At 54.8% G+C, this 27,374-nt stretch overlaps 1 protein-coding gene across 1 annotated transcript in view; it reads left to right on the top strand.

Moving 5' to 3' along the window:
* The window catches only part of ST14 (ST14 transmembrane serine protease matriptase), a 37,558-nt gene extending 16,660 nt beyond the window's left edge, over positions 1-20,898 (top strand). Inside the window, exons 2-19 of the mRNA XM_040992640.1 lie at positions 3,816-3,975; positions 4,216-4,343; positions 4,454-4,524; positions 4,851-5,008; positions 5,178-5,213; positions 5,427-5,667; positions 7,539-7,678; positions 7,889-7,986; positions 9,902-10,011; positions 10,136-10,266; positions 11,255-11,359; positions 11,573-11,683; positions 11,772-11,885; positions 12,111-12,233; positions 12,923-13,109; positions 19,510-19,784; positions 20,112-20,248; positions 20,335-20,898. Coding sequence (XP_040848574.1) covers positions 3,816-3,975; positions 4,216-4,343; positions 4,454-4,524; positions 4,851-5,008; positions 5,178-5,213; positions 5,427-5,667; positions 7,539-7,678; positions 7,889-7,986; positions 9,902-10,011; positions 10,136-10,266; positions 11,255-11,359; positions 11,573-11,683; positions 11,772-11,885; positions 12,111-12,233; positions 12,923-13,109; positions 19,510-19,784; positions 20,112-20,248; positions 20,335-20,496 — 2,487 coding nt within the window. The 3' untranslated portion in view covers positions 20,497-20,898. The remainder of the gene's footprint in view (positions 1-3,815; positions 3,976-4,215; positions 4,344-4,453; positions 4,525-4,850; positions 5,009-5,177; positions 5,214-5,426; positions 5,668-7,538; positions 7,679-7,888; positions 7,987-9,901; positions 10,012-10,135; positions 10,267-11,254; positions 11,360-11,572; positions 11,684-11,771; positions 11,886-12,110; positions 12,234-12,922; positions 13,110-19,509; positions 19,785-20,111; positions 20,249-20,334) is intronic.
* Positions 20,899-27,374: the final 6,476 nt, after the last annotated feature.

Genomic DNA, 27,374 nt, shown 5'->3' with positions numbered 1-27,374 from the left:
TTCACTGCTAAACCGACTCCCAGCCTCGCTTTCTCTCCCAGCAAAGTCACAGTTAGGAAGGAGGAGCTGTTCTGTGTCTGAAAATGGAGCCATGAGTGAGGGTAGTGAAAGGAGGCAGGCTATTTAACTGCTTGGCTGGCATGTCTGGGCGAGTGGAGTACCAGAATTCGCACTTGCACCCGAGCTCTGGCAGCTGGTCCCACCGGGCAGTGCGCAGAGTCGGGATGGAGTGAGTGGTTTTCAAGCTGGGTGCTGTCAGGTGTGCTTGCAAAGGATCAAGTAAGGAAGGAGTTGAGAAATCACGCTGCAAACATCATGTTTATTACACAAATATACGCATTCTTACAGTCTGCTCAGAGACCCTGGCTAAATGTCTTTGAAGTCTTTGTGTATTTTTTCATTCTTAACTATGACCAGACAGCCAGGGACTGTCAAACAGTGAAAGAAACCTACAAAGCCTGAAGGAAAAGGCAAAGTTAAGTCCAAGGGTAACTGAAGAAAAAGCCAGCTGGCTTCTGAAGAGCCAAGGAGGCAGTTCATTCAGATGAGAAGAAATGTCTGCTTGTAAATAAAATGTATGACTTTCTTCCTTTATTTTAGTTTTTGAAAGATTTACTTGAAAGGCAAAGTTAGAGAGTGGGAGGGGAGAGAAAAAGAGAGAGCTTCCATCTGCTGGCTCACTCCCATGTGGCCACAATGGCCAGGGCAGAGCAGGCCAAAGCCAGGAGCCCAGAGCTTCATCTTGGTCTTCCACGTGGATGGGCAAGGACCCAAACACCTCAGCCGCCTTCCCTTGTCTGTCCAGGAGTCACAGCTGGCATGCAAAATGGTAACCCATGCTCCGAGTGGAGGCTTAAACTGCTGCCTCACAGCAGCGACTCCAAAATGGGTGACTTTTGAAATTAAACCAATAGTTTTATCTGCGATTCGCCCAATTTTGTTCTTCCTGTTCAGGTTCTTTGCATTTCCAATATGAGTTTTGAAGTCATTTGTACAAACTGATTAGTTTCTACAAAACACCTGCAAAGCTTTGGCTCAAGATTGCATTAACTTAGAGGTGAGTTTGAGTGGATTTTGTAACAGGAGTGAGTGTTCTGCCGCACAGATGTGACACGTCGATGGGTTTCTGCGGTGCTTCACATTTCAGTCATGTTTTGTATCTTTCAGTGTGTGCGCCTTGTACATCTTTTGTCAGATTTATTCCTAAGTACTCCATTTTTGACACTATTGTAAATGGTGTGTTTTAGATTTTTTTGTATATAGCATGTAGAAATATATGCACACTTGATTTTTGTATGTTTGCCTTGTATCTTGCAATCTTGCTAAATTGAATCAATTCATGACTTTTTTTTTTTCCTATACTTTTGGTGCTACAATAGGAAAGACAGTGTGGTAATAGCATAGAAATAGAATGTTGGGACAGAGTAAAGTCTGGAAATGGACCCATGTATATGGACAGCTGACTTTGGCAGAGTTACAAAAGCAATTTAGTAGAGGACAGTCTGATTTGCAAATGACTGTGGAGCTGTCAGATATGCAAAACACATATGCAATAAACAAAAGAACTTTCATTCATATTTTGCACCATATTAAAACGAAAGAAAATAAAACTACAAAATAGATCAAGGACCCAAATGTAAAAGCCTAGAAATATAGGGAACGTTTTTATTGTCTTGAATTATGCAAACATTTTTTAGATACAACTCCAAATCACAATTCATTAAAGAAAAACTTAAAAATTGTACTCTTTGGAAGTCACTGAGGAGATGTTTGTAAAGTGTATTCATATCCCGTAAAAGATTTGTATTCAGAATATGCAAAAAACTGAAAACTCAATAATAGGAAACAAACACACTAGTAAAAATATTTTAAGACATTTTACCAAAAAAGTAAATAGATGGCAATTAAACACAAAACAGACTTCATGCTGTTTTAAATTATGTTTGCATTTTCAGCCATCTCTCATTCACTGAGCCCTGTGAATTTGAAGATTTGAATTTGGGGCCCGGCACGGTAGCTTAGCAGCTAAAATCCTTGTCTGGTTTGCGCCAAGATCCCATATGGGCACGGATTCTAATCCCGGCAGCTCCGCTTCCCATCCAGCTCCCTGCTTGTGGCCTGGAAAGGCAGCAGAGCACGGCCCAAAGCCTTGGGACCCTGCACCCGCAGGGGAGATCTGGAAGAGATTCTGGGCTCCTGGCTTTGGATTGGCTCAGCCTCCGTCCGTTGTGATGACTTGGGGAGTGAATCATCAGATGGAAGATGGTTCTCTCTCTTTCTCTCTGCATATCTTACTTTTCAATTAAAAAGAAAAAATCTTAAAAAAAAAAAGATTTGAATTTGAATGTAAGGAGCCCCACTGTGGCTCTTGGGAATATCTTTTTGATATATCCTTGATGATGTTGTAAAGAACTGGGCTGAGGTACTATGGAAGATGGAGATGATGAAGGGGCCGGCAGCCGCAGGTTAAGCCTCCGCCTGTGATGCTGGCTTCCCATATAGGCACTGGTTTGAGCCCTGGCTGCTCCACTTCTGATTCAGCTCCCTGCTAAAGGAGGGAGGAAGGTTCTTCAGAAAGCAGAGGAGGATGGCCTAAGTCCTTGGGGCTCTGTACTCCTGTGGGAGGGCTAGAGGAGACGCCTGGCTCCTGGTTTCAGACTGGCCCATCTCTGGCTGTGGCAACCATTTGGAACATAAACCAGTGGGTAGAAGATCGACTTGCTTCTGTCTCTCCTTCTCTCTGTAAAATTCAATAAAAATAAATAAATCTTAAAACAATATTAGAGTATGTAGTAAGAAGAAGCCCAAGGCCTCAAGCAGGGAGCTGGATGGGAAGTGGAGCAGCTGGGACACGAACCGGTGCCCATATGGGATCCTGGCACTTTCAAGGCAAAGATTTTAGCCACGGAGCTGTCATGCTGGACCCTGTTGATGATACTCTGAAAGGAATTGAGAGAGAATGGTATTGACATTTTACCTGGAAATATGCATGCGAATCCTAAAATAAGTAGTTTGAAAGCAACTTATGTGCTCGTCTCTCTCTGCATGTTTCTGTCTGATATTAAGGTCACAAATACGTGGAAGGAGAATCTTGAGAGAAATAGGTACTTGAGACAAATCAAGACATAGGGGGAAAAAAGGCTACTGTCTGTCTCGGGGTGCTGTGATCCCCGATCTGCACCCTCTGTGTGTGGAGGGAAGGACCCCAGGAAGCTGTGCTACGGGTGTGGGTTCCAGCAGGCATCTGGCCTGCTCCTCTCACCAGGAGACCCTGGATAGGGGTGCCCAAGGTTGAAAGCAGAGGGCTTTGTGCAGTGGGGCATTTTAGAGCTGAGTGGGTCTGTGCCTTTTCCCTGTGGGCAGGCTAAACTCTGGCAGGGCAGGATGCCTGGCTAGGGTGTGTGCTGTTCCCTTGCTGCCAGCCCGCATGCCCAGTGAGGTGGACTGAATCTGCAGGGGTTGTGTTCGCACGAGGCAGGGGCCACGCTACAAAATCTGCCTGGAAGCACTGCATGCCCATCCCGGCCTTGGGCTGGGTTCTTGTCCCCTACCCCGTGGAAGACGCATTGGAAGACTACACAGCCCTTCGTTTCACTGTAAACTACCGGTTCCTGAGCGCTTCATGATTGCTTTCATCTCTTGCCTTAGCAGGATGCGGGGCTCACGTCTTGGGTCAGCACTCTGGGCTGCATGGTTCACCATGCTCTGAGCTTGCCCTCCAAGTCGGATGTCACAGGGTGCCCCCGTCCTGGGGGAATTGGTGTGGCACGCTGTGGTGATGTGGTTTGCTGATCCGGGTGCCTCTCTTTGCTCAGAACATGAATGGCTTTGAGGAAGGTGTGGAGTTCCTGCCTGTCAACAATGCCAAGAAGGTGGAGAAGCGCGGCCCGAGGCGCTGGCTGGTGGTGGTAGCTGTGCTGGTCAGCTTCCTCCTGCTGTCACTCCTGGCTGGCTTGCTGGTGTGGCACTTCCAGTGTGAGTACAGCAGGACTGGCTGCCTTTCTCCCTCTGGGGGCACACGTAGGGGCCTCCCTGGTTGAGCCTGAGGGAGGGAAAGGGACAAGGTTGAGGGGCAGGTGAGGAGGAGCTCGTCCCAGCAGGTGCATCGGCCCCTCTCTACCTCCTCCCGTTGTCCCTGGGAGACCAGGGCGGCTGTGATGGGGGCAGGCAGGTGGACTTGTGGCCCTTCCCCTGATTGCTCCCTGGTCTTGCTAGATCGGGAGGTGAGGGTACATAAGGTCTTCAACGGCTATCTGAGGATCACAAATGAGAACTTTGTGGATGCCTATGAGAACTCCAACTCCACTGAGTTTATGAACTTGGCCAGCAAGGTGAAGGAAGCGGTGAGTGCCACCCACCATGTCTGCTCTGACACCCCCCACCCAGCTTCCCAGAGGGGAGGGCTCCCTACTGCTGTCTGGGCTGCTGCGAGTCTTGTCCCCCCAATCCTCAGCTGACGCTGTTGTACAGTGGCTTCCCATCCCTGGGTCCCTACCACAAGGAGTCAGCCGTGACCGCCTTTAGGTGAGTGTGCTTGGGGGTCTGGGAGAGGATCGGGAGGGATGGTGGGTGGTGTAGTGTGTGGGACATAACACTGAAGCTGCTTGTGGCTTGCAGAACCCAGGGTGAATTCTCATTTTGTCCCGTGTGCCAGTCTCCAAGGCCAGTTCAACAGTTAGGGCTGTTGCTGGGGAAAGTGGGTCCAGGGGCAAGATGTGTGGCTGAGTGGTTGGGAGGGTGACAGAACAGAATGAGGGCCTTGGAAGGGGTGGACAAGTGAGGGAGAGAGCCCCGGGAGGTGGGTAAAGGAGATGGGTGGGCACGGATTCAAGCGGCCGCTGTCTCCCCAGCGAGGGCAGCGTCATCGCCTACTACTGGTCCAAGTTCAGCCTCCCACAGCACCTGGTGGAAGACGCGGAGCGCACCATGGCAGAGGAGCACGTGGTCACGCTGCCGCCTCGCGCGCGGTCCCTGAGCTCCTTTGTGATGACCTCGGTGGTGGCCTTCCGTGAGTCCGGGACGGGGTGACCTTCAAAAGTGGGGCCTGACTGTGGCGCGCTTGGGCGATGCTGGGACAGAGCCCCTTAGTGGGCTGGGACCTGCCTTGGAATGCTAGGGAAGCAGATATAAGGGCAGGAGGTCGCATCAGTCATGTTCTCTCTCTTGTCCTCCCTCAGCCACTGACCCCAGGACAGTGAAAGCAACGCAGGACAGTAAGTGTCATGCCCCCTACCCTCTGTTGCGGGAGAGGAGGGAAGATCCTCCAGAGTGTCCTCGCCCCCTGGGAAGCCCTGTGGTGATCTCCCCCAGGCGTAGGCTATCCTGGGTGGGGGAGGGGGTACAGCCCCTTGGATCTCTGGGTTACTCACCCTGCTCCGCCCATCCCGCCCCCCACTCCCACGCCCTCCTTTCTGTCCCCTGCACAGATAGCTGCAGCTTTGCGTTGCATGCCCGCGGTGGGGAGCTGACACGCTTCACCACGCCTGGCTTCCCCAACAGCCCCTACCCGGCTCGCGCCCGCTGCCAGTGGACCCTGCGGGGTGACGCCGACCTGGTGCTGAGCCTCACCTTCCGCAGCTTTGACGTCGCATCGTGCGACGAACGTGGCAGCGACATGGTCATGGTGTATAACACCCTGAGCCCCGTGGAACCCCATGCCCTGGTGCGGTGAGTACCCCAGGGAGTGGATGGATGCACATCGTGATTTGGCCACGGGCCAGTGGCAGACTGCCGGGCGAGGAGGCAGGGTGCGGCAGGCCTCAGCAGAGCTCCAGTGTAGCACGGGGGTCGTGGGTTTTCAGCCTTAGCTGGGGTGAGGCAGGCTCACTGACTTGAGATGAAAAGCCAGCGTGAGGAGGGAGGCAGCGTTTGCTGTCCCTGCCTGGGCAAAGGCACAGCCTACCGCTATAAACCAGGCTTGATTATTAAACAGGTGTAACGAGGCCAACGGTTTGGGAGCTGACTGTCCTTGAAGAGTTGGTTCATGACTCACAGTTCTCTACAGAGGGAGGGCAAGACATGGCATGCAGGCCCACACAGAGAGCCCCCAGCACTGGTCAGTGGGCAGGAGTAGGGGAGAAGTGGAGGCAAGAGCTGTGCTGTGGCAGACCTTTCCAGGCAAACCCAGGCAGATGAATGGCTTGGGACTTGCCAGTTTGGGTGGCTTCAGTGGCCTCCGGATCACAGGAGCTGCCTGCTCCCTGGCCTGGACATCAGCCCAGGGGAGCTTGGGGGCTGTGTGGGAGGTCCTGAGAGAGGTGGTGTGTGATTGGTACACCAGCTGAACAGGTGGGAGGTGTGGGGGATGTCCCCAGATCAGAATGGAGATGTTTGCCAGGTGGTAGTGGGGAATGGCTTCTCCACTATGTGATGTAGTGGGCTAGGTCCTAGATTGACTGCCTGCAGAAATGAGGTGGGCGGACAGTTTGTGATTAATAATAGTCCAAGATGTGGGCCAAAAATAAGAGAGGGCCATCTGTTGCTATAGCTTAGCAGCCATGGCTTAAGTCTAATCACCCTTTTCTATCTCTAATTGATTAATTGTTCAACAAAGAAATCCAGGAAAAGGTGATAATCAACAAATGAAAGTTACTGGTCAATTGATTATATAGAAATAACCACTGTTAGATTCTGATGTGTATTGTCCCCATTTTTTGGCTGTGAACATGTGCGTATGTAAGTAGATTTAGAAGCAGAATTATGCTGTATATACAGCTTTGTTACCTGCTTTTGAAAAATATATTATGATGATTTTTCTAAATCAATGAGCCTGTATTTTTTTTCTTAGATAGTGAGAGAATGAGTGAATCAGCTCCCCATCCTCTGGTTTCCTCCCCAGGTGCCTACAGAAGCCCAAGCTGGGCTGGGGTCAAAGTTGGGACCCTGGAAGCCCATTCAGACCTCCCACATGGGTTGCAGGGCCCCAGGAGGCTGCTCTGCCCGGGAGCCTGTTAGCAGAAAGCTGGGTTGGAAGTAGAAGAGCCACAAATCAAAGCCATGATGCCATGTGGGCAGCTAAGTGGCAACTTCGCTGCTGTGCCTAGTACCTCTTTGTTTTAGGGCAGGACGAGAGAGGTTATGGAATGATGGGACTGGAGAGCTTGAGCTGGAATCCTGGCCATGCCCCTTATTAACCAGGGAGTGCTGGGAAAGTCATGGAAACCCTCCGTGCCTTGCAGATAATTGTGTCTGCTTCAGAGTTCTGGAGCGTGTGAGTTTGCTGGCTGGAAGCACTGTGCCCTGGCTCATAGGAGATAGCTGTTACTGCTACTGCTTGTGTTGCTTTGCAGCGTCCATGCATGAGTCCCCTGTAGGCATGCAAGGTTTTGAAGGACTTGTCATTGGAGCACAGATTTGTATCCCTGAATCTTATCACCTTGTATGCAGGGAAGGACTCCCCTGAGGGTCTCTCCCACTCACCACTGTTCTTGTGTGGCAGGACCCTGGGCCAGAGAGGTCCCTGAGCCCGCCTGCTCAGGGTGCTGTGTCGTGTTGGGCTATGCCCATGTCCCTAACTCACCGTCCCTCTGCCCCCACAGGCTGTGTGGCACCTATCCTCCCTCCTACAACCTGACCTTCCTCTCCTCCCAGAACGTTCTGCTTGTCACGCTCATCACCAACACCGAACGGCGCCACCCCGGCTTTGAGGCTACCTTCTTCCAGCTGCCCAAGATGACCAGTAAGGAAGGGACAGGGCAGCCTGTGGGAGGGCATGTGCCCAGGGCAGCCCCAGAGTTTGGAAGCAGGAGCAACAGGGCCTAACACTGAGCCCCTCTCAAGGCCATCTTCAGGATCTGTAGGCTTGCCCTGCTCCTCTGAGCTCCTCCACCTGTCCACTTGGCTAAGCAAGCCCCTGATCCTCAACTGTTTCTTGTGCCTCTCCTTTCAGGCTGTGGGGGCTTCTTACAGGGAGCCGAAGGGACATTCAGCAGCCCCTACTACCCGGGCCACTACCCACCCAACATGGATTGCACGTGGAACATCGAGGTAGGAGCCACAGTGAGTGTATATGTTGGGGAAGAGGGTGGGGTGAGAGGTTGACACTCCAGCACCGCTGATGCACAGCCTGGGAGATTACCCATCAATGCGCTGAAAGGCCAAGGTCTACCTGTTGGACCGACAGTGGACCAGACTTAGCCCTGGTTCCTGGGTCAGTGATAGACCAAGCAGCTTGTGGTTGCTAGCCTGCCCCTGTCTGGCTCTGCCTGCTCCCAGGCAGAGTGAGGAGGGCAGAGGTGTCTGCACATTAAAGTGTGGTTAGGGTGAAACCAGAGAATGTGTGTGATGCAAAGGGCACCACTGAGTGGCAGCGTCCAGGAGAGTTGTGCCCACTGCTGCCCCTAGACAGGCGGCTGTGGCTCTGCTCTTTCTCAGGAAACACCAGCAGAAAGTTCCAGTCTCCTGCAGTGATGCTTCCCTCTTATGTGAGGCTTTGCTTTCTGCAGTTTCCTTTACCCATGGCCCAATGCTTATATGAAAACATGAAGTGGAAAATTCTAGAAATACACTGTTCATAAGTCTTGCATGTAATGCTTGTGCTCTCCTGGGATGTGCACTGACCTTTTTTTTTTTTAAAAATTTAATTAATTACACATTGCATTATGTGACACAGTTTTATAGGCACTGGGATTCCCCCCACCCCTCCCCTGACTCTCCCCCATGGTGGATTCCTCCACCTTGTGTGCACCGTCCTTTCTTCTGGCTGTCCACATCACAGGTGCTCCCAGGCCGTCATTCCCTCGCTTGTTATCTGGGTTATCAGATCGACTGCTGTGGCATCCCAGTTGTCAGTGGACAGGCCATCTTACTTTGCTTGAACAGTGGCCCCTAAGCACAGGAATGGTGATGCCGGCAATGGGGTCAGCCAGCAAGAAGCCGTAAAATGCTTCTGTGAAGTGAAAAGGCGTCAGGAAGTTCTTGACATAAAGGTTAAGGAAAGAGACCATGTACTGAGGTTGTGCAGATTCGTGGCAGGGGTGGGCAGCCACACGCCTGCAGGCTTCTGAGGCTCCCAGAGGATCTCTGGGTCTGGCCGTGCCAAGGCAACTGCAGGCAGGACTCAAGCACATCTGTAGCAGACTCATGTTTAAGTTGGTAATTTTGTACTGCCCATGAATGATGTTATACATCTCCTAGTGGCCTTTGGGAGAAAAAAAAAGATTCTGACTAGTATTGTAAAAATAATTCTGACAGGCATGTTTTTTTTTTTTAAAGATTTATTTATTTTTATTACAAAGTCAGATACACAGAGAGGAGGAGAGACAGAGAGGAAGATCTTTCGTCCAATGATTCACTCCCCAAGTGAGCGCAATAGCCAGTGCTGCACCGATCTGGAGCCAGGAGCCAGGAACTTCCTCCAAGTCTCCCATGCAGGTGCATGGTCCCAAGTTTTCGGGCTGTCCTTGACTGCTTTCCCAGGCTACAAGCAGGGAGCTGGATGGGAAGTGGAGCTGCCGGGATTAGAACTGGCTCCCATATGGGATCCTGGCATGTGCAAGGCGAGGACTTTAGCCGCTAGGCCACGCCGCCGGGCCCCTGACGGGCATATTTTTAAGAGGTAGTTTGTATATACAAACATGCACCTAAGGTTTGTTTTCCTTCCCAAATGCCTGCGAAAGCTGAACTGGGTCAGTCTGAAGTCGGGAGCCGGGAGCTCAGTCCACGCCAGCAGCTGGAGTGATAGGAGCTCAGTCACTTGGGCCATCGTGCCTCCTCCCAGGGTCTGTTGCAGCAGGAAGCTGGGATCACGAGACCCCGAAACTTCTCCTTGAGGAGAAGGGGCACTTATGCAGTGTCTTTCCCTCCTGGAGTGCTTGCCCTGACTTGCTGGGTGACAGCCTTGGGTTCAGGACAGTGGAAAAAAAACCCAGCAAGCCCTCTGCCTCCTCTCATCTCCGCGCAGGTGCCCAACAACCGAAACGTGAAGGTGGTCTTCAAAGTCTTCCTCCTGCTGGAGCCCAACGTGCCACTGGGAGAATGCCCCAAGGACTATGTGGAGATCAATGGGGAGAAGTGAGCCCTTGGGCACGTGGGCTGGGGAGGAGGAAGGATCCCTTGTTCCCCCACCCCCAATTCCTCTGGCTCCGAGCTGTCTCCCCTCACCCTGTGCTTCCCCTGCCACCCCTGCCTGGACCAGGTACTGCGGGGAGAGGGCCCAGTTTGTCGTTGCCGGGAACAGCAACAAGCTCACCGTCCACTTCCACTCGGATCAGTCCTACACCGACGCAGGCTTCTTAGCTGAATATGTCTCCTATGACTCCCTTGACCGTGAGTGGATAATGCCGGGGAGCGAGGGCCTGGGGAGAGTGCCTGTGGGCACCCAGCATCTGTTCTGCATCTTAAATGCATGGCACTGTGTGATCCTGAGAAGCCAGGGAATTTAAGATGCTTGTCATTCTTTTAGCTTTCTTGGCAAGATGCCGGCGGGGGGGAGTGGAAACGCTGCCTTAAATGCACCTGTTGTACAAGGCCAAGGGGCAGGTATTGAGCCTGGCAGTTGGCCTGCATTCCCATCAGAGTGCCTGGGGTCCATGTTTAGCTACTCCTGGGTCAGCTTCCTGCCAGTGCAAACCCTGGGGGAAGGCTGAGGTGATGGAGTCCTGCCACTCATAGGAAGACCGAGAGCTGAGTTCCTGGCTCCAGTAGGGAGGGAGCCTGGAGCCGACGGGAGGATGGGAGTTGTCTCTTATCTGTTTCTATGTCTCTGAAATAAAGAAGTAAATCTATCTATCTATCTATCTATCTATCTATCTATCTATCTATCTATCTATCTATCTATGTATAAGATAAGCAGCATCCTGCTGTGGGCAACCTCTAGCCCAGAGCATGCCCCTCTGCTGGGATCCCATCCCAGATGGCAGGAGCTCGACCCTCAAAAACCTCCTGCCCTGAGTTCCGCAGGCCACCTGTCCCCTCGCTTCTACATTCCAGTGCCTTCTGTGTAACCTTTTAGCACCTTGGCTGTTAACAGTATCCCTTTGAGGCACAGCAGAACATGGCTGGCTGTGTGTGTGAGCAACAGTTCAGCCAGAGATGCACTAATTTTTTATGTCAGCCCTGTATCATAGAACATTCCTACACTGGCTGCTGTGGCTGTAGGGCCTCCCTTGGCCACTGTTTCAGTGGGCGTCACGCCTGTCAGACTCTACTGCGTGTGTGTGTTTGGAGGGTCTTGAGGGGAGAGCTGTGAAGTTGGTTCCTAAGGGAGACGTGGGGGTGGGGGCTGTGCATTTCAGCCTTGCCCTGTGTCTTGCAGCCTGTCCTGGCAAGTTCATGTGCAAAACCGGGCGGTGCATCCAGAAAGAACTGCGCTGTGACGGCTGGGCTGACTGTGCTGACCACAGTGATGAGCTCAACTGCAGTGAGTTGGGAGTCTGCGGGGAGCCCGCTGCCGTCGCTGTGTCCTATAGCCCCCGCCCCACGCCGATGAGGCCGTTGGGGGTTTCAGATATGCTGAGGTTAACTTGTGAAGCAGCCGCCTGCCACCCTCACTCTGTGATTGCCTGGACTTCCGTGGGGAAGCCGAGTGCTCATCTTGCACAGCTGATCCGTGCCCCTTGCCCTGCCGCTGCAGAATGCAACGCCACGCACCAGTTCACATGCAAGAATTCATTCTGCAAGCCCCTCTACTGGGTATGCGACACCGTGAATGACTGTGGGGACAACAGCGATGAGCTGCAGTGCAGTGAGTGCCCCGGGCGAGCTGGCATGTGGGTGGGCAGGCAGATTGCTGGGCCTCCCCCACGCATGGCTTAGACTTTGTACCTTCTTAGGCTGCCCAGCTGAGACCTTCAAGTGCAACAATGGCAAGTGCCTCCCACAGAAGCAGCAGTGTGACGGGAAGGACAACTGTGGGGATGGGTCCGATGAGGCCTCGTGCGACAGTGGTGAGGCCTGGTGCTGTGTGTGTGTGTGTGTGTGTGTGTGTGTGGAGGTGGACCTTGGGCGGGCAATCTTGGGTGCACTCACCTGCAGAGGACCCAGGGCTCTGAACAGGCAGTAAGGCTGGTGCACAGGGGTGTGGGAGGGAAGGAGAGGCCTGGGTGAGGGCTGTGATGTTGTGTGGCATCCCCGCGGCTGACTGCCTCTCCCATGTCGCCCTCCTTCTGTAGTGAGTGTTGTCACGTGCACTGCACACACCTACCGCTGCCAGAACGGCCTTTGTGTAAACAAGGGCAACCCCGAGTGTGACGGCCAGAACGACTGCAGCGACGGCTCAGATGAGAAGAACTGCGGTGAGCAGGGTGCCCCAAGCGAGAGTGCACCCAGGGGAAGGAAGCTATCCGGCACCTCCTTCACACGGCTCTAGGCGAGAGGTTGCTGCTGCCTGGCACAGAGGGACTCTGCCACTTGGCACAAAGGCACTGCCCATGGACTGGCTCTGGTCCTGGAGAATGGCCCAGGCAGCCTGCACAGGCGTCTGGGGGCCAGGATGGCCTCTGCTCTGTGGGCCTCGTGGCCTGGAGGAGAAAGGACCCTTGCTCTTGCCCACGCCCAAGGTGGGGTTTTACCCTTGCGGGCTGTGGCACAGCCTGTGCAGTTGTTCTGCATTGCATGGTGCCCACTGTCCCGTCCCTCTGGGAGCTGTGCCCTCGAGCATTCAGCCAGGAATCCCGGCAAATGAAACCCACAACCAGCCTAGACCAGCAGGTGTCCAGAGGCCCTGGAGTCACTGCTGTGCATGACAGGGGGAGGCACGGTGAGGGCAGCCTTGCATTTGGAGCAGGCTCGAGAGTCAGGGTCCCAGTGGAAGTTGGGTGGGGGGATTCTATGAAGCTCGATGATGCTTGTTGAGGGGGTGGGGTGTTCCTCAGGCTACAGCTGCTCCAGTGCTGCTGTGTAGGTCACTGCCCCATGGGGGGGCCTCACCACACCTGATGCCCTTACTGGACTCACTGCTTTGGGTTCACTGTTCCCTCTGCAGACTGTGGGCTGCGGTCATTCTCCAGACAGGCCCGGGTCGTGGGGGGCACAGATGCGGATGAAGGCGAGTGGCCCTGGCAGGTGAGCCTCCATGTCGTGGGCCAGGGCCACGTGTGCGGAGCGTCCCTCATCTCTCCCAACTGGCTGGTCTCTGCTGCTCACTGCTATATCGACGACAAAGGATTCAAGTGAGTCACTGGATGGGGGCTAGCAGGAGCCCCTCCTTGCAGGCCCCTGTGTCTGGGAGCCTCCAGCCAGGGCGGTGGAGGTGTCACTGTGGGTCAGACACACTCTGCCTCCCCAAAGCCTCTGACAAGCTTGGCAGGTCTGATGGTGTCTCCAGAGACGTGAGGTCATTGGCTCAGGATTGAATGACTCAGAAGTGGGGGTCGGGGTCTGAGCATGCGGGTGCTGGAAGCCATGCAGACTGTCATTGTACCGTGCAGCTCCGTGGGATGCTTAAGGACATGCCTTGGATTCGTGGTCCAGCCCCAGCTTGCAGGTGACCTTGAGCAAGTCCCCTACACTTCCTGGGCCTTGGGCTCCTCACTGATGGTGTCAGGGTTCTTCAGTCTCAACACTGTGCCTGATGCATGGTAGGCACTCAAAGCCTCTGACACAGGCAGCCTCAAGGCCAGGAGCAAGGGCATGGTGGCGTCCCAGGACCAGGGCTGTAGGGGCCCGTGTCCGTGAAACCGGAGGAGCAGGTGACACAGTGTGGGACTGTGGCTGAATGTGTCTTAGTTCGTGACCCACGGTCCGAAGAGAAAAATCCAGGTGACAGCTTGTTCTAAAGATTGGGTACTGCAGTGGGAGGGTGATTTCCAGGAGGCACTTGCCCTTCTGCCAGCTGCCTGCTGGGCCAGTAGGATTAGACCACCAAGGAGGGGGAGGTGGATGAGAGCCAGGGCCCCAGCAGAGAGGAGGCAAGAGTACAGAGGCTGAGCCTGGCAGAGAGGTGTACATGATGGGGTCAGTGTACGTGATGTGCCCATCATGGGCACAGCCAGGGGCAGTGGAGTGTGCCTCACCATCCCTGGTCTGGCCTTGCGCAGCTGGCTCCAGCCCTAGAGCAGCCGTGCTTTCATTCTCAATTTGATTGACTCAACTGAAGTGACCAATGATTTGCTTTCTCTTTGGAGTGATGGGAACTTACTTAAGCTTACCACAAACCGGCAACAGCCAGGAAAGAGCTGTGCTGGGCTGAAGCCAGGAGCTGAGGATACAATCCACATCTCCGCGTGGCTAGTGGACACTCAAGTACTTGGGCCCTTGCTGCTGCCTTCCGGAGACTGCCCGGAAGCCCCACTCGGCAGCCAGAGGGCTTATGGGCATTTTCATTAGCATTCTAACCACCAAGCCGAACACCTGCCCCTTAGGAATTTTTCAAGTCGATTTTTATTTTGTAGCGCAGGCTTCCCATAAAGTCCTCACCCAGCGTGGCTCCTGCCAACACCTGTGTGTTTGTCGTTGCTAGGAGACCAACCGTGGCCCGCTAGTGCTCACTAAGCACCTGCGGCACTTCCTGGCCCTCCTCCCCGTGTCCTCTGCTCCCTAGCCACTTCCTCATTCTTTACCCTGATGGTCCTTTTTTTTTTTTTTTTTAAGATGTTATTGTATTTATTTGAAAGGCTGAGTTATACCGAGAAAGAGTTAAAGTTATTTTGCAGCCCTTGGTTCATTCTCCAGATGGCTGCTCTAGCCAAGCCAGGAGCCCGAGACTCCCGAGTGGGTGGCAGAGTCCAAGGACGCGGGCCATCTCCTGCTGCTGTCCCAGGCATGTTAGCAGGCCTGATGTGCATTGGAAGTGGAACGTCTGGGACTCAAATCAGTGCTCACAAGGGATCCCAGCGAAAACGTGCTGTGCCATACGCTGTGTGCTGTGGAATGTTCTCTGGTTGGGCAGGTCTGATGACTTGTTGGCCACTTACCCTGGCGTTGGGAGTGACCTCCTATCTGTAGGTCAGCAGGAGAGCGTGCTGACCACTGCTGATGTGGCTGGCCCTCTGTCCCTGAGTTAGCAGGCTGCCTGCTGGGTTTCTCCACCATACGCTTATCCCTGTGTGTGAGTAAATGCCGGATACTTCTACATAGAAGAGTTAGCCCTTCCCTCCCATTTACTCAGTTATGTATCTGTTGGTAGCGATGCATGCATTTATTTTATGTTTTGGGCTTTGATCCAATGTCATGCTGTGTACTTGTTGCTGAAATGGTCTAAGACGTCCCCCTCTCCAGGATTCTTTTTTTTTTTTTTTAAGACCCTATTTCACATGCAGTTCATTGGGTTCGGGAATCACTTATAAAAAATTATTTATTTTTATTGGAAAGGCAGATGTACAGAGAGGAGGAAAGATAGAGAGGAAGATCTTCTGTCTGGTGATTCACTCCCCAAGTGGTCGCAATGGCCGGTGGTGTGCTGGTCTGAAGCCAGGAGTCAGGGGCCTCTTCTTGGTCTCCCATGGGGGTGCAGGGTCCCAAGGCTTTGGGCCGCCCTCGACTGCTTTCCCAGGCCACCAGCAGGGAGCTGGATGGGAGGTGGGGCTGCCGGGATTAGAACTGGCTCCCATATGGGATCCTGGCGCAATCAAGGTGAGGATTTTGGCCACTAGGCTACTGCGCCAGGCCCTATCCAGGGTTCTCTGAAGCTGGCTTCTTCTGGGGTCTTTCCTGAGCTCTCTGGCAGATGCACTGGCTCCGTTTGTATAGGGCTGTGACCACAAGGGGCGCTCCAGCAACCTCGCTCCTGCCACAGCATTAGACCGGCACTGGACCACAGCTCTGAGCACGGATGACTCCAAAATGTGTTCTGCCCCTGTTTCCCCGGCCCTGGCATCGCCCAGGAGTCCTCCCCGGGGACAGCACTTGGGCAGGGTCCAGCTGCGAGTTTTGCCATTGTCACTGCAGTGTTGCTGTTTCAGGCCCCACAGTAGCCAGGACAGATGCCCGCATCCTTCCACTCACTGCTTCCTCTTAACTTCAACAGTTCTCATGTCTTCCTGCTGGTTGCCAGTCTGTCTCCTGCCAGTCAACAGTGCAGTGAACATGTCCAATATCCACTGTTATTCTTCGGGGATTTGGTCCCTGTACTCATGGACTTGCCCTAGGTGGGAGAGAGGACATGTCACAGGCACATGCACGGATGAGGAAGTCTTCAGAAACTTCAGGGAAAATGCCTATTGTGAAAAAAAGCTGCACAAGGGCTTTAAAATGTTTGCAACAAAGTAAACTTGCCTTTCAAAAAAGCATTTTAAATTAGATTTTAATAGAGTCAAATAGTTTGTAGATGCAGTTCTAAGAATATGATATTCCCTCCCTCCTCCATTCTCCCTCTCCCCCTCTCCTTTTTTTTTTTTAAAGATTTATTTTTATTTTTATTTTTTTTATTGGAAAGGCAGATATACAGAGAGGAGGAGAGACGGAGAGGAAGATCTTCCATTTGATGATTCACTCCCCAAGTGAGCGCAATGGCCGATACTATGCCAATCCGAAGCCAGGAGCCTCTTCCAGGTCTCCCACGCGGGTGCAGGGTCCCAAAGCCTTGGGCCGTCCTCAACTGCTTTCCCGGACCACAGGCAGGGAGCTGGAAGGGAAGCGGGGCTGCCGGGATAGAACCGGCGCTCATATGGGATCCCGGGCATGCAAGGCGAGGACCTTAACCACTTGCGCCACCGCGCCGGGCCCCTCTCCTTTTTTTTAAGGACTCACTGTTAATTGCATTTTCCTTAACAAATTTGAGGTTTTTAAAAAAATTGTATTTATTTTGCATTTATTTATTTGAGAAGCAAAGAAAGAGACTGAGCGTGCCCATCTGTTGGTTGACAGCCCAGTGCCTGAACTGGCCATGGCCTGAGGGCCAGAAACTCAATCCAGGTCTCCCTTGTGGGGTGCAGGAACCCCGCCACCCCAGCTGTCACCTGCTAGGTGTTCCCCGGTAGGAAGCTCGAGTCATTGAGAAGTGGAGCATCCCAGCCCGGGTGCAGGTGTCTTCTCAACTGGTGCCCCAGCTGCCAGGCCATACGTCCCTCCCACAAGGTGCTGCCTATGTGACACATGCTTGGCACATACACACAGTAAGTGCTAGCCAGAACTGCGCCAAGGCCAGTGTGCAGGGCTTAAAATGATGCCCGAGGGGCAAGAGGGGTGAGCAGGGATGTGAAAACTGTGGAAAGGAGGGGGCGTCTCTGCCAGGCCATGTGGCTCAGACTTGGCAGGTGAAGGGATTGTTGTGCACGCAGAGAGGAACCTGCTTCGGAACACATTTCGGAGTCGTCTGTGCTCAGAGCTGTGGCCCTGGTCTAATGCCGTGGTAGGAGTGTGAATGTGCGGTGTCCTTTGTGGCCACGGCCCTGTTAGCTCTGTGGCTTTGGGCAAGGGCGGATCTCTGCCTGTGACCTGCTGTCAAAGTGGGTGGCCCTCCCTGGCAGGGCGGCTTAGGGGATAAAATGACTCCATGAGTCAGCCCAGGAGAGACACTCCATGTGTGTCTTCAACTCTCCGAGTGTTGGCATGGGTGGCCATGGTTATGTCTTTGCTGCGTGTCTCGCAGTGGTGGCAGACGGGTGAGCCTGGCACACCTGGGAGCTGAGGCCATGACAGTCCCACAGTGTCCTCGCGGTGTTAGGGAAGGGACGCCCCCTGCCGGCAGGAGGGTACAGGGAATGCAGCTGGCGAGGTCTAGGGTGACAGTCCCGCTGCCACGCCACGTCCTCTGATCACCATGTCCCTGTCCCCGAGCCTCCCAGAAGCATCCATGGCCTGCTCTGGCTTGGTCAGCTGAACCACTAGCTACCGGTCTCTGTCCTTCTCAGCACCGTGGCCTTCCATAAGTCTGGTCATAGCAGCCTGCTGCAGGTTCACACAGCAGCTCTGTCACAGGCCCAGCACAGCCGTGTCCCCTGGGCCCATCTGGCCATCCTCCCTCTCTTCTCTCCCGTTCTCCCCCTTCTCCCCGTTCAGCTGTGGAGGCTGCCGGGACTTGCTACCTTCTCAGTCACCTGCAGGATTCGGCTCTCCAGGCCCCATTTGGTTTCACGTTCTGGTTTCTGATGCTTTGCTTCCCACCGCCTCTCCCCTCTTCCCATCCTGCACTCTTCATTCTTTTCCTGGTTTGCTGGACCATATTGGTACCCAGTAGTCCCAGAGTAAGTAAATGGCTGGGCTAGAGATGACATACTTGACAGGAAGATGTGAAATGGAAGGCTCCTTCATGGCAGGTGCGGTTGCCTGGTCAGGGTAGTAACTAGGCTTGCTCAGACGTGGGAATGATTTGGGACCATAGAATCAGGCAAAAGGGATCTGACATAGAAGTTTTTAGGATATAATTTTTCTTTCCTTTTTAAAAAAAGTTTGAAAGAGTTACAGAGAGAGGGGTAGAGAACAAGAGAGAGATCTTCCATCTGCTGGTTCACTCCCCAAGTGGTTGCTATGGCCAAGTCAAAGTCAGGAGCCAGGAATTTCACTGGAGCCTCGTACATGGGTGCAGGGGCCCAAGCACTTGGGCCATCCTCCGCTGCTTTCCCAGGGACATCAGCAGGGAGCTGGGTTGGAAGTGGAACAGCCAGGACTTGAACTGGTGCCCGTATGGGATGTTGGTGTCATAGGTGTCAGCTTTACCTGCTGCACCACAGTATTGTCCTGGATGTAATGTTCTGACAGTGATGGCGCTGAGTCGCTGCCGGAGTGAGCAGGTGCTGGACACAGATAGTTCAGCGGCTTCCTGAGCTCCCTGAGAGGTCAGAGGAAATGAAACTGATCACCATGCTTTGGTTGGCCATGTGCATTTTCTGCAATTAGAAAAAAAAATTTTTCCCAGCCTACAAAAAGGTTGCAAGTGCAACAGAAGAGATTGCTAGGGTGAACACCTCATGCCAAACCTTTGCCTCTGCTCCACAATTACATGGGACCGCCCTGGCCTTCTATTGGAGCCATTCACGAGTTGGCTGCGGCCAGCGTGACGCTGGTGTCCTACGCACGGCCGCCTGCGGCTTCTCGTGGTCCTCGCTCCAGGCCTGAAATGAGCCATTTCTTCCCGGAGACTCGGCTGCTCCCCATGGAGATGATTCGTTGGGAGCCAAGTCCTGAATGTTCCTGAGGTGGCCTTACTTTGGGGCTGACTTGTAAGACTCCTCCGATCCCATTCCATAGCTCCCAGCCACAGGGTGTTGGGGGGCTGTTCTCCTATGTTCTGTCCTCTAGTAACAGGACACCATTTCAGAGTGGCTCCAGCTATTCCATGCCTAACAACAAAAACAAACACACTTAGTGGAGGAAGCTCATTGCCCCTTTGGGCCGCCAACAGATGCTTCTGTGATAGCTGATTCCTACCCTATGTACTTTTTGGCAATTAGGCAAAGATGTATTAATGAAAGGGGAGGGGTCTGTCTGTAGCTCAGGGTCAGGTCCATGTGAGAGCCATTGTCCCTCGGGCTAGCAGCTGCTGGTGGCATGCCCTGTGGTGGGCTCTGTGGACACTCCATGCGGGACCGTGTGCGCTGTCCTGTGCTTGTCCTGTCCTGTCCTGTGCGCTGACCGTGTGCTTGTGTCCTTGCACGGGCTCACACTGGCGCTCCCCACTCTGGCCCCTCGCAGGTACTCAGACCCGGCCCAGTGGATAGCCTTCCTGGGTCTGCATGACCAGAGCAAGCGGAGCGCCCCTGGGGTGCAGGAGCACCGGCTCAAGCGCATCATCGTCCACCCGTCCTTCAATGACTTCACCTTCGACTACGACCTCGCGCTGCTGGAGCTGGAGAAGCCGGCCGAGTACAGCACCACGGTGCGGCCCATCTGTCTGCCTGACACTTCGCACGTCTTCCCTGCTGGCAAGGCCATTTGGGTCACAGGCTGGGGACACACGGAGGAAGGGGGTGAGTGTCGGCCCCGGCCCCAGTGCCTTGCTCTCAACCTGCGTACAGAACCGCCGTGCATACAACCTCTTGCGGGTCCAGCCTCACCTGCACAGAGCTGGTACTGGGGTGGAGTCACAGGAGTGTGGCCTCTGTGATGAGGCCTGGTTCTCTGCTTTCCTTCCCAAGTGACCGTGGGCTAAAGGCTTAAGCCCAGCAGGCCTACCACAGCCACTTGCCAGGGGTCTGGGTGGTTTCCAGCGTTTTCTGCTTAGTGAAGTGACTTCAGGGAGTTGCCTGACCCTGGTCACAGCCGACTCCCCCCCGACTAACCCATCTCCAACCCAGGCAGCGGCGCTCTGATCCTGCAGAAGGGGGAGATCCGTATTATCAACCAGACCACCTGCGAGGACCTCATGCCGCAGCAAATCACACCGCGCATGATGTGCGTGGGCTTCCTCAGCGGGGGCGTGGACGCCTGCCAGGTGTGTGCGGGAGCCTGGGAGGGCCGAGCGGGGCTGGAGCGGGGCTGGTGCGGGGCTGTGGCTCACGCCGGCCTGTCTCTGTCCAGGGCGACTCCGGCGGCCCCCTGTCCAGTGTGGAGGCGGATGGGCGGATCTTCCAGGCCGGCGTGGTGAGCTGGGGAGAAGGCTGCGCTCAGCGCAACAAGCCCGGCGTGTACACAAGGCTCTCTCTGTTTCGGGCCTGGATCAAAGAGCAGACTGGGGTGTAAGGTCAGGAGCCATCTACCAGCCATGAGAACACGCCCAGCAACGGCTGCGGCCAAAGGTGCCCACTGCCTCCCCAGGGCCTCCAGAACCCAGGATTCCACCGGCACCTGGAGCCTCTCCTCTGCTCCCTCGGCTCCGGAGTGGGGCTGGGACACGCAGCAGTGGTCGCGGCCGACGGGGACAAGGGCTGAGGGCCCGTGGCACACACGGGCTTCCTGTGTCCCTGGGGAGCAGGCGCGCCGGCGTTAGCGCAGCAGTGGTGGCTGCAGGACATGCAGGCCCGGAGGGCCCAGGACCACACCACGGCTGGGTCTGAGGTTGGAATCGCTCGGCCAGCTCCCAGGGTACGCTTCAGTGTGTATATTTGTGTGTGTGAGTAAAGCGTTTTATTTCTTTTTAGTGTTCTTGGTCGTTTTTTTGCTGGGGTTAAGGGGCTCTGCTTCTTCCAGTTCCATTGCAGAAACAAACAGCCAGATAACCTCCCCCCAGGATTAGCCTCTGAGTAGGGCCGAGTGGGTCAAGGTGTCCCATGTTGTCTGCAGGCAAGCACGGGGCTGTGTTTAGCTGCTCTCATCCACAGTTGGGGAGCCCAGGAGCCAGGCGCGCTGGTGAGCAGGTGCACAGGCAGGCGGAAGTGTGGGTAGGGATGCAGCTGCCCAGGCCTGGAGGAGGAGAGGAGGCGATAAGGAGCTGGCTTTGCCTTGGGTGAAGCCGTAGCACATATGTGTGTTTATGCATGTGTAAGCTCACACTTGCCCATGCAGGTACAAGGCTGGGGTGTTACAATGCCCATCTGCCCAGCGTGCACTGAGTGGCTGTGTCCTGAGGCCCTGGAGGAATGATCTTGCCTCCCACTCCTGCTTACCCATGCTTGGTTACCCACACCTCCCACACCTGGTCACCCACCCCTGGTCACCCACATCTCCCACCCCTGGTCACCCACACCTGGTCACTCACACCTGGGTTACCCACCTCTCCCATCCCTGGTCACCCACACCTCCCAAACCATGCCCCCCTCTTGATTTTTATTTTCCGATTTAAGATACAACAATGCTGCAAAAGGCTGATAGGAAATGGAATGAAAAGATACATGTATTTGGGTGTAAGCTTTTTTTAAAAAAATTCACCCATCTGTGTCTTCTGAAAGTTGACAGAAGTTCATATTATTAAATAGCTGTAGAACCAGCTTTTGGGATCACCCTTATATCTCTTGGTACCTCTTGGTCAGAGGGACAGCGTCCAGGAGCTGGGGTGGGCCGGGGGCTTTGGAGGGCTGACTGTAGGTGGGGGGGCGGTCTGTGAGCTGAGCTTGGGGTAAGGGAGTAACCTTGGGAGCAGGAACCTGGTCCCCAGGCTCAGCGTGGCGCACAGGACGTGCTGGCTTTCCCACTGAGCGGGAGATGGAAGTTGTGCCTGGCTGAACCTCCCTTGCATGGGGCAGGTGGTTGGTGTGTCTGGGATGAAGGCAGCGGAGACACCTGCGCAGACCGATCCATGTTGTAAAGGTTCCTGCTCTCCCAGGAGATGTCTCTCCCTGCTGCCCATGGGCCCGAAATGCCCCCATGCAGACGCTGGCACGCAGCTTGCTTCCACGGGGACTTTGCGGGGCTCCTGGGAGCTCTGCTGCCTCAGTGAGCGCCACCCCTGTCCTTCAGCCGTGGGCGTGGCTGCTAGCACAAGGCAATTCCCGGGCCAGATGCACCGGAGGGCACTGGGAAGACCACAGTGTGTCCTGATCACTAACTGTCCCATGCCTGCTATCCCTAGGTGGATTGGAGGGGGGGAGGTGAAGGGGTTAAATGTCCTGCACAGGGACCCTGATGGGACAGCTGGGGCGGGGCTCTCCCAGTGTGGTCCCGTGCAGGGGCTGCCTGGTCCGCTCCCCTCCCCCCACAAGTTCTCACGCTTCACGCAGACTTCCAGAATTCAACTCTGTGTCCCCCCAGTGCACGCCCAGGTCTGGGTCACACTGCCCCACTAAGAATGACTGTGTCCTGTGGGAAGGGGAATTGGGCAAGGGAGGGCTGCCCGTCCCGTGCAGTCCTGGCAGTGAGCTGGCAGCCTGCTGGCCTGTAGAGACATGTTGGACACTGCAAGTTTGGGGAAGTGGCCCTGCCTCAGAAGCGGCCTTACCTGAGGGGAGAGCTGGTTCACAGCTCTGAGGTTCCTTGCTAGTAGCTCTAATGAAGACAAGGTCACCTGGGCAGAGTCGGAACTGACAGTAGACCTGTCAATTCAGACTCTGCCTTGCAGGTGCGTGGGGGGACCACATCAGTGGGCAGGAGGAGATCTTTGCTCAGAGGCCTGGGTACACCTGCTACTGACCCTGACTCATGGCCAAAGCTCGTAGGCACGGCTCTACATTTTTCAATTCAAGAGCTCTAGCTGCAAGTGTATGACAGAAAGGATGACGTAGTTAGTGGTTGTAGCTGAGTGCGCTTTGCAGGGAACAATGTGAATGGCCCACGTAGCATCGTCCCACCCTGAGGTAAAGGTATGGAGCTTGAGAGCATGCCTCCTGCTCACCAAAGTGGCCAGGCAGGGCTTCAGTCCCTCTGGTTGGGCAGCACAGGCTTTCGTGCCTGGAAGAGCTCTCCGCCTTAGGCACCTGTCTGGCAGCACAGAAAGTTGCTGAACGTGACCTGGGGCGGGGGTGGGGAAGACCTGGAAAGAGACATCCTGGCTGCCGCCCCGCTGTGGGGTTAGAGACAGCTCTTCTAGTCCATGCCAGCGCTGGAGGAGCTGGCAGCGTGTGGCTGGGCCCCCACAAGCTCTTCCCCACTCCCTCAGACTTGCTGTTTTGGTTGTTAAAATCTTGACCCATCCCTCTGGTTCCCCTTGGACTATCTTGTTCCTCAGTTGTGTAAGCCACTCATCAGAACCATGTTGTTTCTTCAATATTTGGACCAGGGTCCTGAGTGTTGCAGCCACAGAGGACAGACCCACACCTTGATCCAACAGAAACTATCATGATGTTTGAATTAGTGTTTTTATTTAGAAACAACAACAAAACAGGCTTCAGATCCTGGATTCTCCGGGAAGGACCCAGGGGAGCGGGCGGCTGCTGTTCAGGCTTGCAGCCACGCGATGGCGGTGTTGCACCGCCTCCCGGGAGAGGGCGGCTGGTCACCTGTTCTCACAGTCTTGCTGAGGGGTGGGGAGTGATTGTTGCTTTCCCTGCACCCCTGGACATCTGGTGCCAGGCTCAGGAGGCCTGCGCGTGAAGCCTTTCCTGGTCACACCTTTAGCCCTGTCAATGCCCCTCTTTTCCCCCATTGCATTCCATAACTGTGACCTCGTGGCTTCAGACAAGGGATCCCAGAGGGTGACACATTCCTTGACAGTCTCAAAAGATGGCTTTAGAGGTTGCAAGGGCCATGTGGGGCTGGCATGTTGGCTCTACCTGCTAATCCTCCTCCTACAAGCACTACCATCCCCTATGGGCGCAGGTTTGTATCTCAGCTGCTCCATTTCGCATCCAGCTCCCTGCTTGTGGCCTGGGAAAGCAGTAGAGAATGGCCCAAAGTCTTGGGACCCTGCACTCACATAGGAGATTTCGAAGAAGCTTCTAGCTCCTGGCTTCGGATCAGGTCAGCTCTGGCAGTACTAGCCATTTAGGAAGTGGATTAGCTCAGCTCTGGCTGTTACGTCCGTTCGGGGAAGTGAACCATTGGATGGAAGGTCTTTGTCTCAAATCTGCCTCTCCAGTAAAACTTCATGATTCTTTTTCTTTCAAGAAGGGCCCTGTGGCAGCAGAGGTGTTATTTCTGTAAGTGACAAATGTGAACTGGTGCCCACAGACGCGCATGGCCCTCACACCTGGAGGCTGGCACTTTAGGGCTGGAACAGGCCTGCAGGCACCCATGCATGGGTGCTGGGATCAAGGGAATGTCCTGGATGTGACACTGACTCCCTCTCCCTCCCGGGGGGGACCCATGGAGCCTGCAGACTAACAGAATGAGGCTCTTTACTGTCCTGGGCATACATGTCTGCGTGTATATGTGCGTGTATGTGTTGTCCACTTGCAATCCAACTTGTATGGGAAATTGCGCCGTTGAGCCGGTTATTATCAGACATTTGAGTTTCTATGAGCTGCAAAATGCGGGAGAGTCCAAGATTTCAAGAAAAAAAAATCCCTCCTTAGTGTTCAAAATGCTTTATGCACTGCAAGAGTGATGTATTTATTTACTTGAGAAAGTTACAAGCTGGGAGAGAACCTTCCATCCAGAGGTTTACTCCCTCAGATGGTGGCGGCAGCTAGGGCTAGCCAAAGCCAGGAGCCAGGCTTCGGCAGCTTTCCCCAGGTCTTCCACAAAGGTGCAGGACCAGGCATTTGGGCCACCCTTGGCTGCTTCCCAGACACGTTAGCAGGGAGCTCGATTGAAACTGGAGCAGCTGAGACCTGAACTGGCAACCCATATGGGATGCTGGCACTGCAGGTCACAGCATTTGCCTGTCATCATTTCCTAGCTCCTGCTTTAAGCATCTTATTTCATTTAAACCTCGCAACAAGGACAGGTACAATGGCTTAATTGGCTGATTATCCCATACGGGCATCAGTTCGTATTCTGACTGCTCTGCTTCCCATCCAGCTCCCTGTTTGTGGCCTGGGAAATCAGTCAAGGACAGCCCAAAGCCTTGGGACCCTGCACCCACATGTGCCCAAGATTGCACATTCGTGAATTATTAGAGTTAGGATGATCTTACACAGATTCAAGTCCATGTGCCCATGAGCTCCTGTCAGCAGGTCTCAGTGCAGGGACAGGCCTGACTGCTCTGCAGGGAGGAGATGGGGGCCTGAGCAGCTGCGGGGAGTAGGCCCAGGGCGTGGGCTGGCATCTTGAGGGGGTCCTGGCCACAGTCACGTTGTGTCTGTCATAGTAACTGCTGTGGTCTGGCACGGGTGCAGGGGGTCCTCTCCCACCACCCTGTGCCTGCAGCTGGGGGACCTCAGACTCACCCCATTCTCCCCCGTCACCTCCCAGCCCCTCCTGAAGAGCCTGCCCATGGTTGTTCCGAGGCGTGAGTGGAGCCAGATCCATTGTCTGCTTGTTCCGTTGTCTCAGAACCTTCCACCGGGAGGGAAGCGTGTGTGTGTGTATTTTCCTAGGCTGTGAACTTGACTTTCCCTTCCCTGCACACCCTCCACCTTGGAGGTTATCACTGTTTCCCTGCCATCGCCCAGCCAGGACTTTCTGGGACTCCAGATGGTCCTGCCTAGCGTGGGAGGGGAATTCCCCCTGGTCTGTTTGCACAGAGCTTTGGGAACATGCTGAGTTGTGCGAGGGGGCGGTGGGGGGGGGGGGGGGAGAGCTCGGGGCCCAGGGGAGGAGGAGGAGGAAGGTCTCAGAGGGTGGCTCCCAACATGCACAGGGTCTCTGACACCTCAGGCACTCACCATCTATTAAAACAACAGTTAATTGAGAGGTAGACACACACACAGTGTGCCCCCCCTAAACTGCTGGCCCACTCCTGAAATGTCACAACAGTTGGGGGACGGTGGCAGGCGGACCCCAGAGCTGGGAACACCATCCGGGTCTCCCCCCAACACCACAGGGGGTGGGACTCAACTGCTTAAGCCTGGATGGCTGCTTTCCAGTGTCTGCACCTGCGAGAAGGTGGACCCCTGGGCTGGAGCTGGGAACTGAATTCAGGCACTGGGGGATGGGGTGGTATCTTGACTGCCAGGCCCAACGCCTGTGCCCCAAGGTCACAATCTAATACCTCCCATGCACTTTAACAGGATGGGAATGGCATAGGCACATACTAGGGACAAATGAGAATGCTGTGTTTGAAACGTGGGGCTCTGCGGAAGAAGATAAGCAGTGAGAGCATTATCCCTTTGGAGACCCTGGGATAGCACATTCCCTGGCCCCTGGAGGGGGAGCATCCAGTCCTTGGCAGCTTCGGGAGAAAAGGCTTTCAGGGGCCCCTTGGCTGGCTTGGTGGAATGTGGGCGACTCCTGGGACATCCTGGTTGGACAGGCTGTCAGATTCAAGGTCAGGCAGGCCAGCCCCGAGCCCCGGATTTGCATGGCTCCTAGCAGGGACTGTGAACTGTGCCCTCGCTCCAGCCCCAGCTTTGTTCAGATGGGACCACGGGGACCCTTGTTCTGCCTCCCCTCTTGCTGGGCAAAAGGCCCTCTGCTCCTGCTCTTATTCTATGTCTCCAGGTACGGGGACAGGAGGCTCTAGGCGACCCGGCACTGCGGTGAAGTCGGCCCTGGCTTTGGGAGGGAACCAACTCTACCTGCCAGTGTCACCTCTCGGGCAAGATAATAAACTCCCTGGCTGCAGCCCACGCCATGGCGGAGAGGAACCTGGGCGGCATCTCAGGGCTTCCTGGCCTTTCCAGCCACCCCAGCAATCCCTCTGGGCATGGTTCTCTCTTAGGTTCCTCTGTCTTCTGTCGTCTTCCACTGGAGGTGCCCACTGATGGGCAGCAAATCTGGTGGGTGGTCTCCGTCTACCCTCACCTCCCTCGGCCTGGCAGCTTTGTTTCCCAGTTCCCTAAGGGGATGCGCACAGATTAAATTGGGTCACCGTGCACTTCATCACGGGCTGCGTGGGGTGCCTGGCCGTGCCTGGGGTCAGTTCAGGGGCAGGGCAGCATGGGGCGCCCACGCCCCGCGTTGCAGGGAGGCCCGCACGGGGAAGGCCGCTCCGGGAGGTTGGGTCCGCACCCTGCACCGTCTTGGGTCCTGGCGAGGCCCCAGCGCGCAGGTGCGTTCTTGAGTTGCAACCCGAGTTTGACAGCACTGGGAAGGCGGCTTTGCAGCGCCCCTCACCGCTCGCCCTGACGCGTGGACGCAGGCGATGGCAGGCGATGGGGTTGCAGGTGATGGCACTGGGGTTGCGGGGAGCCGGCCACACTCTGTGG

Source organism: Ochotona curzoniae, unplaced genomic scaffold, assembly GCF_017591425.1.
Source record: "Ochotona curzoniae isolate NIBS_2020 unplaced genomic scaffold, NIBS_Ocur_1.0 contig_832, whole genome shotgun sequence".
In the NCBI taxonomy this organism is placed as follows: domain Eukaryota; kingdom Metazoa; phylum Chordata; class Mammalia; order Lagomorpha; family Ochotonidae; genus Ochotona; species Ochotona curzoniae.
Note: the sequence above shows the minus strand (reverse complement) of the source record. Positions and strands in the feature narration are given on the sequence as shown.